The sequence below is a fragment of the Meleagris gallopavo genome, unplaced genomic scaffold, assembly GCF_000146605.3.
Source record: "Meleagris gallopavo isolate NT-WF06-2002-E0010 breed Aviagen turkey brand Nicholas breeding stock unplaced genomic scaffold, Turkey_5.1 ChrUn_random_7180001954984, whole genome shotgun sequence".
Lineage (NCBI taxonomy): Eukaryota > Metazoa > Chordata > Aves > Galliformes > Phasianidae > Meleagris > Meleagris gallopavo.
This window is the reverse complement of record NW_011215876.1, coordinates 1-15124: the sequence shown is the minus strand read 5'-3', so window position 1 is coordinate 15124 and position 15124 is coordinate 1. Positions and strand designations below refer to the sequence as shown.

The window sequence follows — 15124 nt, the reverse complement described above, 5'->3', positions numbered from 1 at the left end:
AGCCATAGGCAGAAAATGGAGATTTGTGATGTCTGCTCCAGCAAAACCATTCTTACATAGCTCACCAGATCTGTCTATGGTCATGACTGGGGCAGCTCTTTGATGTGGATATGGAAGTGGCAGTTGTGCACTAATTCACATTTTAAAATGACAAAAAATGTCTTCCATCATTTTGGAAACATCATCCAATGTTTTCTATCTGTGTGCTTATGGATTGAGTATGGATCAGTCAGGAGACGGGGAGTCAAAATTCTGGCAAGCCCCGCTCAGCACTTTGCTTTCTGTTCTTTGCAGCAAAAGTGATATGCCACTTCCTAAGGCCCTGCAGTTTAACAGATAGTGTGAATCTTCGTACTAATAAAGGGGATAAATATTTCCTATTTAGTGTTGTTGCACTTAAGCATAGCATATGGATAAGGCGGTATTCTATCCAATTTTTGCGTCCTTAGCAAACTAAATGGACCTGCCAATGGTGTGTTCTTCTGAGCATTATGGCTAAAGGGAAAAAAAAAAAAACCTTAGTTGATTTTTTTAAACTGCATGCCTTATACAAGGAGATCACGCTGGCTCTGCTGTACAACTTGAAATTGTTTCTTGTTTTAAAAATTTCACAGAGCGAGCTTCCTTTAGGAGCCTGAACATCCATGCGGAGTCAGTGAAGGGCTTTGGCATGGGGCGGGCCATCAGCACGGGCAGCCTGGCCAGCAGCACCTTGAACCGCCTTGCCGTGCGCCCTCTGTCCGTGCAGGCAGAGATCCTGAAGCGGCTGTCCTGCTCCGAGCTCTCGCTCTTCCAGCCACCCCCAGGCTCTTCAAAGGACAGGAATGAAAAGACTTCATGGGAGGAAAGACCCAGGGTTATGAGCAAATCGTTCCACGATCTGAGCCAGAGCCATATCTCAGCTTACCCTCCGAGGAAGAATATTATCACAGCTTTGGACTCTTCCTCCCAGAAAATAGAGGACTTAATGGGAAGAGTCTTTCAGCGAATGCCAAAATTTGATACTGGATCAGCAGCGGGAGCGTTAAAATTGAACAAGTAAGAGTCTAAATGAGCACCCTGAAATTCCTTTATGTACATTTGATGTACATTTTGCATCAGTTTTAATTTATTATTCATACTATTATTTTATTACACTGATCCTTCCCTTCCCTCTCCCAATTTCCTTTTCCCTCTGTCTGATTTCCCTTCTCTCCTTCTCCCCTTTAAGTTCAAAATCTCATGCAGGTTTAAGTAGAAGTCCTGAAAGAAAGAAAAATGAATCGGACTCATCGTCCATGGAAGATACCGGGCAAGCCTATGTTGTAGGTCAGCACATAAAATACTGTTACTGTATTTACTAACAAACTCTATAGTTGCTTCAGATGTAGTGCTTTGATGTTCATATTAACTGATGGTGACTTTTTGACTTGAAAAAGGGACGAGGGCAAAGTTAATGCAGGCAAACTGCCCATGTTTGCAGATCAGATGTAGCAAAGAAAAGAAAATACTCCTATGGACAAAGTAACCAACTGTTCTGATACCACAGGTCCGAAGTACTGCACACAAGTAAGTAAGTCCCAGTAGCAGTAAAAAAGTGTGTTCACAAAAAAAATAAATAAATAAATAATCACCATTACTTTAGAGCAGAAGACAACAGTACTGCAGTGCAGCTGAATACACTTATTTCTCACTCTGGGTTATGGTATGTTAATTTTTAATGTCTCTGTCATCAGTTTTTAGTCGCAGGAAGTTCCCTGTTACAGTAATAGAAACTAGGATGACTGAAGTATTTGCAACATTAGCTTGCTTTTTGTGTTTAATATCATAACATTGATTATATATGTGGCTTTACAACAAGTGGGAGATGGGTAAGCACTCAGACTAACATACAAACACTGCGATTTCCTTCACTGCACTGAAATCAAGACTGAATGGGGAACTGTGGTTTTTCTGCATTATGAGCAGAGGCTACTGAAGAGAGACATAAGGCGTGTAGTTTCTGTAGTGACTGAAGCCATTTGTCCCATGCATTTAGCTTTACCTATGATCTCTGGGCCAGCAATTCTGATCTTAGGTGTATAGTGGGTAGTCTTGCTGAATTCCATTGCTCATGGAACACAGCTCATCAGCTGAAACTTCAGGGTTCAGATGGTTGAGAAAGCCTGGTCTTTGCTTAACTAAGAAGCTTGAATTATCTTTCCTCCTTTATTTCCATAACTTAGTATGTTTTTTATTGCCTTTAAAATGTTTAAATGTAATGTTTACTTGGCATTTTCCAAAGAAAATATGGCCCTGTGTGCAAAACAATTTAAATAGAAATTTGTAGAAATGCTTGTTACTGCCCAAAATTGCTTGTTACGGTATAAAAACTCGCAGGGCTGCTGTTCTGATGCTTTACAAAGTTAGGCATATCCGTCAAACTGTATTATAAAATTTAGTCTTTGTCTTAGGCTTTTTCTTAAAGCCTCACTGATTTCTTCTGAAGTTTAGAGTGGCTGAGAAGGCCACAGCACTGTCCTTTCTTTAATTCTTTGACTTTGTGTGAGCTTCCACCTATTTGAACTTTGAATTGCGATCAAAGCACATTAATGGTTGGAATTTGCTCAACCATAGCTACATTGGTGTTTGCTCATTTTAAAAATAAGTACTCTGCTGTTGTGATGGGCTCATGCATGTTCTTTGTAAAGCCTAATGAGTGTTCAGAGCTTTCTTGGGGGGAAAAAAAAACGTATTAACGTCTAATACTTGCATTCATGTTGCAGGTGTTAGCATGAGTAGCTCTGGAAATCTTCCATCATCAACACCATTAAAAGAAAGCAGTAAGTTGATCAATAATAATACATCCATCCCATTGGTGAAGCCAGTAACTTTTAATTTGTGCTTGTTGAGAGCTTCACTGGCTCTCAACAGAGCCAGATGTTCGGTTCTTTGACTATGCTTAGATATTTCTAATGTTGATTGTTTCACTTAAAGATTGTTGTTAAGAGAATTCATTCAGTAATCTTTTAGTAACTTAGAACCGTAGAATGGCTTAGGTTGGAAGGGACAGTCATGCTGCTAAGGACCCCATCCAACCTGGTCCAGGGAAGGGGCATCCACAGCTTTTCTGGGCAACCTTCTCTTCACAGCTGGACCCACTATTTTAGAAAGGATTTTCAGATTATCAGAGGAGCAATCTCTTCTATGGAATAGAACATAAAGGCAAACCTGAAAGGATGTCAGCGTGCACATGTTCTGGTGTCTGATTAAGAAATGTTGGCTTTTCAGGTGACTCTCTGCAAACAACAGAGAGCAGAGTTTCCTCACCAGAAAGAGAGATCACTTTGGTGAACCTGAAAAAGGATGAAAAAATGGGCTTGGGTATGTGGCTTTAACATGGTTGAATTGTTTTGGATGTTTATGGAAGCTGAAAATAATGTAAAGATTTTGTGTTCTGTATTTAAGTATCTATTGTAGGACCGAGGAAAATAGTTATGAGCTGTTTTTTTTAAAGACATTTAAGATGCAGAAGCCTAGACTTTCTGCTGCTGACTTGAGCAGTGTTGGCCAAATCTGTTTCTTGGTTTCTCTGTATTACGTGTGAGCTCACATTTCTGATTACTGTGAAATAATCATAAAGAATGGCATTGAAGTTTTGTCTTTGTGTTCAAATAAAAGGATTGTGTCATGTGCACACCTCACAGTAGTGATGACTTAGAAGTTTTCAAGAAGCAAAGCTTATAAAGCTATTGTAAATTAATTGTGTACTTTTAAAATATTCTCATTATATAGTTGAATTGAACTTCAATTATGAGATTTAGTGAGCCCAGAATCTGAGATATTTGGATTCCATTCCTTGTTTTTCTACTGATGTTTTTCATAAACCCCCATCATTTTCCCCTGTAATTTGGTATCAGATACAGTTTAGGGGAGTTCTTTGAAGCATCTCTGTTCTGTAACAGAGTACTATAATGTAAATTTGAAGAAGGAAAAAGTCCTGAAGATCGAATTTAGTATTGACACTGCATAGTAACATAGTAACAGGTTGACAAAGAACAAGAGCAATTCATAAGGACTGTCCCTTCTGCCTTTTCTGCTGTTCCTTTGCTCTTTTTGTTAGAGCAGACAAAGCCTGACATCTTGGATGTTCATATTTCTTGGTCATGAACATCTTTCCCAGGTTTACCTTGTAGAATTGGTAGAAATAGATTGGAAGCTTCAAAACAAAAAAACAAGTTTGGTGCACTTTTAATATAGAGAACTGGTTTTGAAGAACCTAGCTCTTAACACCAGGGTCAGAAATTTAGATGAGGCATCTAAAATTCTGTGAAACAGAAAAAGCATGTTATCTGGCCAGTAGGAATGTACACAGTGTCATCAGAAAGTGCATGCATGTCTCTTGCCCTGGTTGGAGGTTTCTAGGAAGACAACAAAATCCAATTCTGAACTGCTTTTTTAAATTAAGAATGCAATGAAACTTTATCCAAAAGCTTTACTATTTACTTTCATGTAGACTTCTTCAAGATGTATAGATTTATTTTTTTTTTAATTTCACATTTAATAGAATGACAAAGTTTTTTTTTTTATGTGCTTTGAAATATCAGCTTGTTCTAAGCTAAGTTAGATTCTGATCATTGACATATATGCATGCTTTGGGCCTTTTTCAATAGGCTTTCAGATAATTGGTGGAGAGAAGACGGGGAAACTTGATCTGGGAATTTTCATTCACTCAGTTACTCCTGGAGGGCCAGCTGATGTGGAAGGATCTCTGAAACCAGGTGAATGGTGTGCAAAAGGAAAGGTATACATGACAGAAAAGACCAAATGTCAGTGTTGGATTATATCTAAACAAACTCTTTTGTTCAGGACACCGATTGATATCTGTGAACAGCACGAGTTTGGAGGGTGTCAGCCACCACACAGCATTAGAAATTATAGAGAATGCACCTGAGGATGTAACACTCGTTATCTCTCAACCCAAAGAAAAGCCATCCAAAGGTATGGAAGTATTCCTTAATATTAAACCACTGATTTGAGCAGCTGACTTAACCGTACATCACTTCTGTGCACCCCAGTTAATATGTGCTTACAGTTGTGTTAGAGACTGACAGTGGAAGTGTTAACCTTTACAGTAGGATCATTTGAGGTAGTTTTCAGTGAAGGCACACTGATTGCACCTTAAATAGAAAGCATTCTGCATGGTATAGAATGGTAAAACCTCACACGGCCGTAAACTGAGAAAAATGTGTAATATTGAAAACAGGATGTGACCAGTCCCTGCTGACTGTCTTCTCTTCTGGCTTTCAGCATCATGCAGCACCTCACACCTCACTAACGGAACCAGGACCTATGTAAGAAGACCATCATCAGTGCAGGACAATGAGGCAGAGTCCTCTTCAGAGCAGCCTAGCAGGTCCCGTGCTCACCAGAGGGCCGTTGCAGGCAGTGTGTCTGCCTTGTCAGGGGGCAGGCGGGATGGGAGTGTGAGCTCCCAGGACTCCAGGACTGAGAGTGCCAGCCTGTCCCAGAGCCAGACGGCCAGCTGCTTTGGCAGACGTGCCAGTGGCAGAGCCCAACAGGATGCGCAGAAGTACAATGACTCCCAGTCTGGGGTTTTGAAAACTAGTGAGAAGAGAAGGTCGTCATCAGACAGTACTCGAGCCAAAATGAAAAGGTCGGGAGTTGTGGAGTCTGTGGAGTATTCTGACCGAGGAGATTCTGACATGGATGAAGCAACTTACTCCAGCAGTCAGGAGCAGCACGTTGCTCAAAAGGCACAGTTCATTTCATGTGAAAATTTCCCATTGGTGTAATAGTGGCAGTGAAATATCTGTCTGTTGGTATGAATGAGGGGGAAAGGCAGCCTAACCTACAGTTTGTCCTCCTAATGGCAAATGCTGATAGCTTATTTCTACCAGTTTGGTGATTTTGTTCAAAATAAGTGAAGAAATTCACTCCTGGAATTTCAAAGCATTTTCCAACATTACCGTGTCATGTCATGGGCATGTCTTACTCAAAGCAGATTCTGCTTTGGAATGAATGTGTAATGCTCTTCTTGATTCATCCATTCATTTAGTATTGTCTAATGTAATCATAGTCTGATGACAGTCCTAAAGAGATAAGAAAAGTAGTACTGATGTAACTGAAATGAGAGCCTAGAGTAGCAACTGAACCTGTATCTTTTGACATTGATCTAAACAATGGAAAAATGCTCTTATCTAATGAAACTTCATTCTTGTCTCATGAAGTTCTGAAGTGAGCCATGCGCTGAGCAGACATTAATCACTTTGCTGAAGGTACACAGCAGAAAGTACTACAAATTCATCCCTAACATGTAATGATCTCTGATTCCCAGCTGATGAAGAGTGGTGCATTAATTTATGCAAATTAATGCAACAGACCCTAAGCTGACGTAATAGTGAAGTTCTAGTTATGTTTTCTGTGTTCCATGACATTAAGGACTCAAGTGCTGAAGGCCAAACGTGTTTCTGCACTAATGCTGTTTGATTGCAGCTGTGGAAAAGTTATAGCACTGTGTCTCATGAGCCATACAGTCTGGTACTTTCCCATGTGGAAACCTTTTGGCTGCAGCTGACTCAGAAACACATTCCTTAGGATCTTATCTGTACAATTCTGTTCTAACAAAAAATCTTTTTTCTTCTTTTTTTGTTGTTGTTTTAAATAAAGGAATCTTCCTCAGCAAATGCAGCCGACAAAATGAACTCTAAAAAGGTTTCTGCAGAACTTCTTAAACCTGGAGATATCTTTGAGGTTGAACTAGCCAAAAAAGATAACGGCTTGGGAATAAGTGTCACGGTACTGTTTGACAAGGTTTTCAGATGTTTTCTCTTTTTCTCTACTCCCATAACCCATTAAATTACTAAATTCCAAGGAAGCAAAATATTTTCTGAAGTCACTGCAGAGCATGTAGTTTTACTTATCTACAATTAATCTTATCAAAGCTGAAAAATAGTATTGTAAATCCTTCACACCATCTCCCCTTCAGGTAACCTTCATTTGATGTTTTGCAGTGAAATCCCAAAGTCAATCTCACCACAGCAGCTGCTTTGCAAGTACAGACAGAAAGATGGGCTTTGTCCCTTCCTCCCCAGTAACATGGCAAGTTTGCACGGGGGAGAAATTAGAGATCTCCTGCTGGGCATCACCTGAAGAAAAAGAGTATTTGTACTCCACACACACGTACTGTGTTGTGTTCTCCCTCTGCTGGTTAAAAGGCAGAAAGCAAAAAACTACTGAGATGCAATTTAGACCTGTCTTGCCTCCTTGCAAGTTACTGCCCTTAGGAGACAAAAATGTACTTTTAATGGATGAATTTCTCATCAGGTTATAAAATTTTGTTGGTGAATCACATTTAGAGAGTGCCACACCTCACAGTGAGAGATGAAGAGAATGAATCATAAGTGATACGTACACATCTTTTGCTGCTCTGTTTTTGTTTTGTGTTCGGAAATACATCTGAGGTTTTTAATTTTCCAGAATTATCTCTGGTTGATGGATCAGTAGACTTTGCAATAATTTGAGAATGGAAAAGCAGCATAAATTATAATAATAGAGAGCAGCTATAAACTATAGATCAAATCTATTGGGTTTTAGTGGCTGCTTATATCTAAACCAAGTCAGTCTTTTCCCAAGTGTGACCATGTGGATATGTATATGGGTGGAGTTGGAATTTGTAACCACTGAAGTTACATTGCCCTGTCAAGCTCTCAGTGTGAAGTGACTGGAGTCACAAAGGGTGAGCAGGACGTGGTTACTGAACAGCAGCAAGTCTGCAGAGCCTGGGGCTTTGCAGAAACCATCACAGAATGCCAAGAATGCAGTGATTGCCCTTGGAGGATTACCAAATAGTGCCTTCATTCTGCTTTCCTTCTTCAGTCTCCACTCTGAGCCTTGCACGGCCATCCTGCATAGTGGTTAAAAGAAGAGGGACACAATCAACTCTGTGCTTTAATCTTTCAGATGTAGCATCACGCTCTTTCAGAGTGAACGTTAACATTTTGTTCGTCTCCTTCCTCCCTCCAGTTTGTGGAGCAGTTCTGACAGTGTAGTGTTGGCTGTCTGAGAGCCTGGAATGCAGAAGCCCACAGAGAATAGTGCCATTTGAGCTTGAGCAGTTTTCTCAGTGTAGACCTTCAAATTTCTATGACCTGAGAGAAAAGAAGCACTCCTCAGTTTGTGTTACATCAGAGGGTGAATTGGAGTAGGACACTGCATGGGATACATCTCTTTGGCTGTTGCTGCTGGATGTGCTCATACAGTTCTTGGAGCTTTGTGTGCATGCAAGCATGTTAACTCCAGCACAGCAGACATGCTTTGCTGCAGGATACCTCTTTGATTGGAATGCATTTGCATTGTGATACATTGTGTTTGTACAGTCTTCCACCCTAGGCTCACTCATAACAAATTGCATGACTGTGAACCATGCTTTGTAAAATGTTTTTGTTCGACAATTTGGCCTTTCCTTTTATGTGCCAGTAGTCAAAGTGCTTCCTTGAGTGCAGCTATCCTTGTAGTGTATTGCATTGAATTACAAAGTGTTCTAGCTGTAAAAAGACTGACAAATCCCATTTTTGCTCTCCTTTTAGGGTGGTGTAAACACAAGTATAAAGCACGGTGGTATTTATGTGAAAGCAGTTATTCCAAAAGGAGCAGCTGAAGAAGATGGCAAAATAGAAAAAGGTATTTTGAGTCATTCCATCAGGGGTTCTGAATGTGAGAAATAGTCAGAGAACTGTCCAGGGTAGGCTTGAGGGTACACTGTGGCTTGGAAGCTGAGAAATCTGTTTGACAAAGGAACAATCAGAGAAGGCTTCAGGAGGAGGAATCCCTTTCCCGATGTCACGTGTTTATGGTTTTAATTCAGGATTTTGTCTCAAATGTTCTGACAGGTAATTGTGCAGATGAAGTTAACACTAAGACAAAGTAGAGAACAGCTGTAGAACCAAAAGAAAACTGCAGAGATTGTGGAAGGGAAAGTATGAAATCTGCTGCAGGATTATTATCCATAGTGCAGCCTGTAGTGATGGAGAACACTTCTCTGTGTCAGCCCTGGGGAGGGAGAGCTTTTGTGTTATTTGTGGCCCTTTCACTTAGTGTACAGGGTAACTTCATACACTAAATCAATGTAATGGCTGTGGCTTTTCTTGTTTTTGAGCCAGGCTTCAGTCCGTACTAGAGAGAGAACTGCCCTTACAGATTGAGATTGGTTTTTAATATAGATATAAGAGCTTTGTGGCAGGTCATCATTCCAGTAGTTAATGCTGGCTTTGACATGGGATAAACCCAGGTTGGTTTAGTTGCAAAGTTCTCCTCTGTGCTCAGAAGAGGGACAGGAGATTGGATATTAGGAAACATTTCTTCTCAGAAAGAGTAGTGAGGCATTGGGCAAGGCTATCCAGGGAGATGTTGGAGTCACCATCCCTGGAGCATTCAAGAACCATGAAGATGTAGCATAGGAGAGCTGTGGTCAGTGGACAAGATGGGGAATGAATTGAGATTGGACTAGATAATCTTAATGGTCTTTTCCAACCTCAGTGATTCTATGATTTGATTATTTACTGCCTTTTGATTAGTCAGTGCCTTTGTTAGCTGAGAGTTTAAGGTTTCTGTTTTTTATAATTTTTTATATTTTTATAATTACTTATTTCTAGGTGACCGTGTGCTTTCTGTCAATGGGGTTAGTTTGGAGGGTGCTACTCATAAACAAGCTGTGGAAATGCTGAGAAACACTGGACAGGTCAGTGGCTAAAGATCCTGACAAACTAGACTATGCTATCTCCATGACCACTGCCAGTTAACCAGAGGATGTTTCATCTTTTCAGGTGGTGCATCTACTGTTGGAAAAAGGACAGCTTTCTGTGGCAAAGGCTCATGCTCCAGTAACACCACAGTGTACACCTCCAAATCTGGTTGGACTATGTGAGCCTCAGGAAAAACCAGCAACAAGAACTACAAACACCAAAGACTACAGCTTTGTCACTGCAGGTCTGGTCTGGTCATGTAGAAAAACACTCAAGGAAAGCATCCTTGAGTTTTATATAATTGTTTTCCTGTATCTCCCGTGAAATAGGAAGACAGGAGTCAGAGCTGATTAGGAATCCATACCAAGTCCCTGCACATCATGCAATTTTTGCATTTCTGTGCCATTGAAATTTGAAGGTTTCCTTTCATATCTTGTTAACGCAGTTCAGTGACTATGAACTGTTTGCTCTCTCAGTGTTCCTTTTTTGTGCCCAGTTTTGCCAGCAGGCCAGGGCTGTAGGACTGTTGAGGTAGAAGGGCGCTGCTAATTCTGGTGCTGCTAAGACAAATGTAGTGGGGGTTAAATCCTCATATAAAAGTGAGAGTTCCTTTCATATAACTGCTGCTCCTGTCTAGATGGGAGCAGACATCCAGAATTGGGACTGGAGAAGGGCCAGTTGTCTGCCTGACCAGAGGCTGATATCTCAGCTCCTCCTGCTACAGAAGTGTGCAAAGGGAGTGGAATCTGTGCATGTGAGGAAACTGCTGCTGGTACCTTTTAGTCTTCTTGGGTAGGGTGCCTGCCAGGAGCTACAGTTGCTTCTCTCACAGGTGTCTGTTCAGTGGCCAGAATAGACACATCAGTCAGCTATGACAGTCTCCTTAACGGGCTTCTGGAGAACTGAACTTTGAGGACACCTTCATGTGCTGTGTGGTGTGGTGTTAGGAAGAGAAGCTATCAACCAGAGAACATCATAGCTGAAGGCAGAGTGCACACCACTTATTTTAATGGCCAGTGTGCTGTAAGAAATAATGTGCTACCGCTTCTCTTACAGAGAACACATTTGAGGTAAAGCTGCTGAAGAACAGTTCAGGTCTTGGGTTCAGCTTCTGCCGTGAGGATAATCCTACTCCAGAGCAGCTGGGCTCAACCATTGTGAGGGTGAAAAAGCTCTTCCCTGGGCAGCCTGCTGCAGAGAGTGGGCAGATAGACATTGGGGACGTCATCCTCAAAGTGAATGGGGCATCGCTCAACGGTTTATCTCAGCAGGTAAGTGATTTTTATTGTCTGTCTTCATGGCATAATTCATGCTGTGGTAGTCCTGCACATCTTGGTGGCTCTGTCTAATACTGAACCCAAATGTGGCTGTAGGAAGTCATCTCTGCTCTGAGGGGAACATCTCCAGAAGTCTCTCTTCTCCTTTGTCGGCCACCGCCTGGTATACTGCCAGACATCGATCCTGCTTTGCTGGTAAGGCCTGTGGCATAAGATTCTTCTTTTTTAATTACTATTTGAGGGTTCATTTACTTGGTCTGGTGGGTTAGTTAATTAAATGCAAGATAGAGAAGGAAAGATGGAGGAACTGTGCTCACAGAAGGTTGGCTCCTGTGGTAAATTCCTCAGGAGTGTACTGAGAATTTCACAGACTTGAAAAGAACGAGGGCCTTTTTTGTTGGTATTTTGTTTGGGGATTTTGTCTTTATTGCTTTTTTTTTTTAATTTTGTATTTCTAGATTTTCAAGTGGGTTTACTCTCTGAGGCAGGTGTTGCTTTGTAGCACATAGATTTGAAGTTGATCTCAAATAGAAACTGTAATGTGTGTGAAATATATTCTATGAAAGAGCAATTTGTCTTTTTCTGGAGTGTGTACAACTAGGAAAGAGACTGTTATATTTACTTGCTGGAATTTAGAGATGCCCAAAAACGATTTTTAAAGCTTGCCATTAGTTAAATTGGAAGAACAGGAAGACATTGCAGGATGCTTGGAAAAAGTGGAAATTAAAATATTTTCTGCAAAAGAGACTGTAGAGAGGAATTTGCCTGAAAAGAAGGCTTTCCATAATGCAGGGTAGAAAGTGTAAAAGGAGCAGAAACAGATTTTCTATGCAAATTATTGTAATTCTATGTTCAAACTAGCAAAGCTGTTCAAGTCCGAGGCAGAAACTTAAATGTACAAAGTTAAGCTAAAATTAGAGTAATAAAAGAAGATGGACGATTGAACAAATACAAATAACTCATCCTGTAATTCATTTCAAGTACAAAATGCCTTTGATAAAAGAGCATGTATATCAGAATAGGTGAGGGGGAAGCAATAAAGAAACAAGCGACAGTTTTTGTTTATAACACTATTGCAGATTGCTACGTTCATGAATGCAAGAATTTGACCATAAAAGCATGTATGAAGCTTTTAAAATCTGTTTTCCTTAAATGATTTTGCAGTTCTTTAGCATAGTGTGTTTCAAAGTTCTGCATACTTTGTCTTGGCAAAGTTGCATTGTACTTGGCGATACTGCTCTGTGATGCATTCATCCAGCTGGGGCTGCGTCTTGGCAGAAGAGGCCACTCAGTCACAGCCTTTGGTAGTATTATGTGATCTTTGCAATTGCAGAACTGGAGTTTAATCCATTTAAATGTCCTTGCTTTCTGTAGACCCCCATCAATTCACCCCTACAAGTATTTCCAGATGTCAATAGAGAAGTTTCTGGTCCATCGAATGAAGAACAGGGGGATAGCTCAGATGAAAATGAAACTACTGATCTGAGTAAAAGAAGACTGAAGTCTCCCTCTAGGAGAGACAGCTACAGTGACAGCAGCAGGAGTGGTGATGAGGAGACGATGGACTCACTGGCACAGTCAGGCCACAGCTGGAATTCTGCCCTCTGCCAGCCGCCAGATGAAGCTGTGACACAGGAACACAGCCAGCACGAGGCACACAGTGCTCAGGGCAGTGCTCTTCGCACCATCTTGTATTCTGCGCATGAGACTCCTAGCAGCTCAGAGCATGAGAACAGGTGAGTAGTCATAATGATTCCTGTAGAGCACTCATGGGAATGCTTCTTTTGTTTTGCTGGCTAGATCTGTATAAAGTCAATATTGGTTCACGTATTAATTTACTGTTGACAGCCATGTTGTACAAGCTGATCTTTGATGCACTTGTTTGTCTCCAGCACTCTGCTGTTGGATTTGAAATCGATCCCACCGTGTAGAACCATTCCTGAAGTTACCACATCTGTTTTAATAAACAGCTGTTATGCTGCCCCTGCTTCTGAGCTGCCTCCACGCCTGGAAGGGATGGCCTCACTACTCAGCCAGCTAGAAAAAAGTGCTGAAGAATATGAACCGGTAATTTCCTATTTCTGTCTTTCAGTAGTTTAAGTATAACCTCTGAAGTTTTTGTAGCCATAGTTTGGAGAGTGACTGAGTAGAGGATAGCCATATTAATTTACAAATGTGACGATTGTAGGTTATATTTGCACTGACTGGGGGTGTCTTATAAATGGCACTTATGCTTTGAACTGTGGTCATAGAGATGTCTGCAGTTGTTTTCTCTCTGAGGTTTTCAGGGATTGATAACATGTCCCTCTGTGAGTATGAATGCATCTCTGTCTGCATAGGCAGATTTGCATACATATATTTTGTGTATTGTTTTAGCCTAGAAGCTTGGTGTTAAACATTTCCCTAGCTCTAGACAAGTTCTCAGGCTGGACTTATATACCAGTTACCTTGCTGTGTGGTTGTTTAGAGATCATGGGATGAATCAGGCCAGAGGAGGCCTCAGGAAACCCTGTTCTTTGCTGCTTTAATCAAATGCTAAATGTAGCATAGTTTTGAGACTCTTCTGAAATAGCTTCTTGCCACCCTGGAAACATTTGTGTAGAGTATCAGAAGGAGTTTATGCTTCCATAGCCTCACATAATTGATTCACAAATGAAAAAGAATGTGACAGTTGAGCCTTGATACATTTCAGTTGTAGAAGTCTCCCAGTTTACACAGCTGTTCATGCCCATGCTCCCTTTTGAGAACTAACAAACTGTCTCCTTTTTAGTCTCTTCTTCAGAAGTTATTCACAAACCTTCATGGCGTTGTGTGAGTGTCTGTGCAAATGAAACAGATATGCATCTTTCTAATGACAGTTCATGCAAATAAAAATACAGAAGGCATATGCATGCGTGCAGTTCCCAGGAAAGACATAGTTTTATCTCGTTGTAGGAAAACCTATTCACCTACTTCACTTGACTAGTTCCTGCTGTGCTGTCTTGCTCAAAGAGCCTTTTTATTCATGATAGCTGGTTCAGAGTAAAGCAACGTGCCAGTTTTGACGTGAGCCTTCACAACTCTGTTTAGATCATTAGGCTTTTGGTCCAAGGTCAGCTTCATGAAAAAGAGCGTCCTGTCCAAATGAGAGACAAGTGCTGGATATGCTGGATACAGCTGAGCTGAACCTGCTCTTGCAGGTGTCTCAGTGCTATCCAGACTTGTGTTCCAGTTACACCAATTGGTGCATTAGTTATCTATTTCTATCAGTGTTAAAATTCAATTTGCCCATGGTCTAAAGCTGCTTCTGTTTTTTTTTGTGTTGTTAAGTGCTACTTTCTTCCCCTAGGAAGTAGAACTTCAGGTCACCATGACCAAGTCTGAAAAAGGCAGCCTGGGCTTTACAGTGACCAAAGGGAATGATAATGTGGGCTGCTACATTCATGATATTGTTCAGGATCCTGCCAAAAGTGATGGGAGACTGCAACCTGGAGACCGACTCATAAAAGTGAGAGAATTACCATTTCCAGACAAAGGGGCTGCATGAAAAGAACAACTTTGAGCCAAAACCAAAACAAATATGTGAACTCTGTTGTGTGCTGAAGTTAAATAGAATCATAGAATCATAGAACGGCCTGGGCTGAAAAGGATCTCGAACATTATCTAGTTTCAACCCCCCTGCCACAGGCAGAGTCGCCAACCACTATACCAGGCTGCCCAGAGCCACATCCAGCCTGACCTCAAATGCCTCCAGGGATGGGGCATCCACAACCACTCTGGGTAACCTGTTCCAGTGCGTCACCACCCTCTGGGGGAAAAACTTCCTCTTCATATCTAACCTAAATCTCCCCTGTCTTAGTTTAAAACCATTCCCCCTTGTCCTATCACTGTCAACTCATGTAAACAGTTGTACTTCCTCCTGTTTATACATTCCCTTCAAGTACTGGAAGGCCACAGTGAGGTCTCCCTGGAGCCTTCTCTTATCCAAGCTAAACAAGCCCAGTTCCCTCAACCTTTCTTCATAGGAGAGGTGCTCCAGCCCTCTGATCATCTTAATGGCCCTCCTATGGACCCATTCTAAGAGCTCTACATCTTTCTTGTACTGGGGGCCCCAGGCCTGGACGCAGTACTGCAGATGGGGCCTCA

The 15124-nt window shown here is 41.3% G+C and overlaps 1 protein-coding gene across 1 annotated transcript; it reads left to right on the top strand.

Moving 5' to 3' along the window:
- Positions 1-557: 557 nt before the first annotated feature.
- On the top strand, positions 558-14540 carry LOC100540743 (tyrosine-protein phosphatase non-receptor type 13; the record flags this gene model as incomplete). Its single annotated transcript, XM_010728147.2, has 16 exons — positions 558-1038; positions 1211-1308; positions 2745-2801; positions 3250-3342; positions 4632-4739; positions 4828-4959; positions 5269-5735; positions 6649-6777; positions 8568-8661; positions 9633-9718; positions 9804-9966; positions 10779-10993; positions 11096-11194; positions 12374-12735; positions 12892-13066; positions 14328-14540. Coding segments are annotated over 16 exons (2957 nt in total), but the record flags the coding sequence as incomplete, so codon positions are not given.
- Positions 14541-15124: the final 584 nt, after the last annotated feature.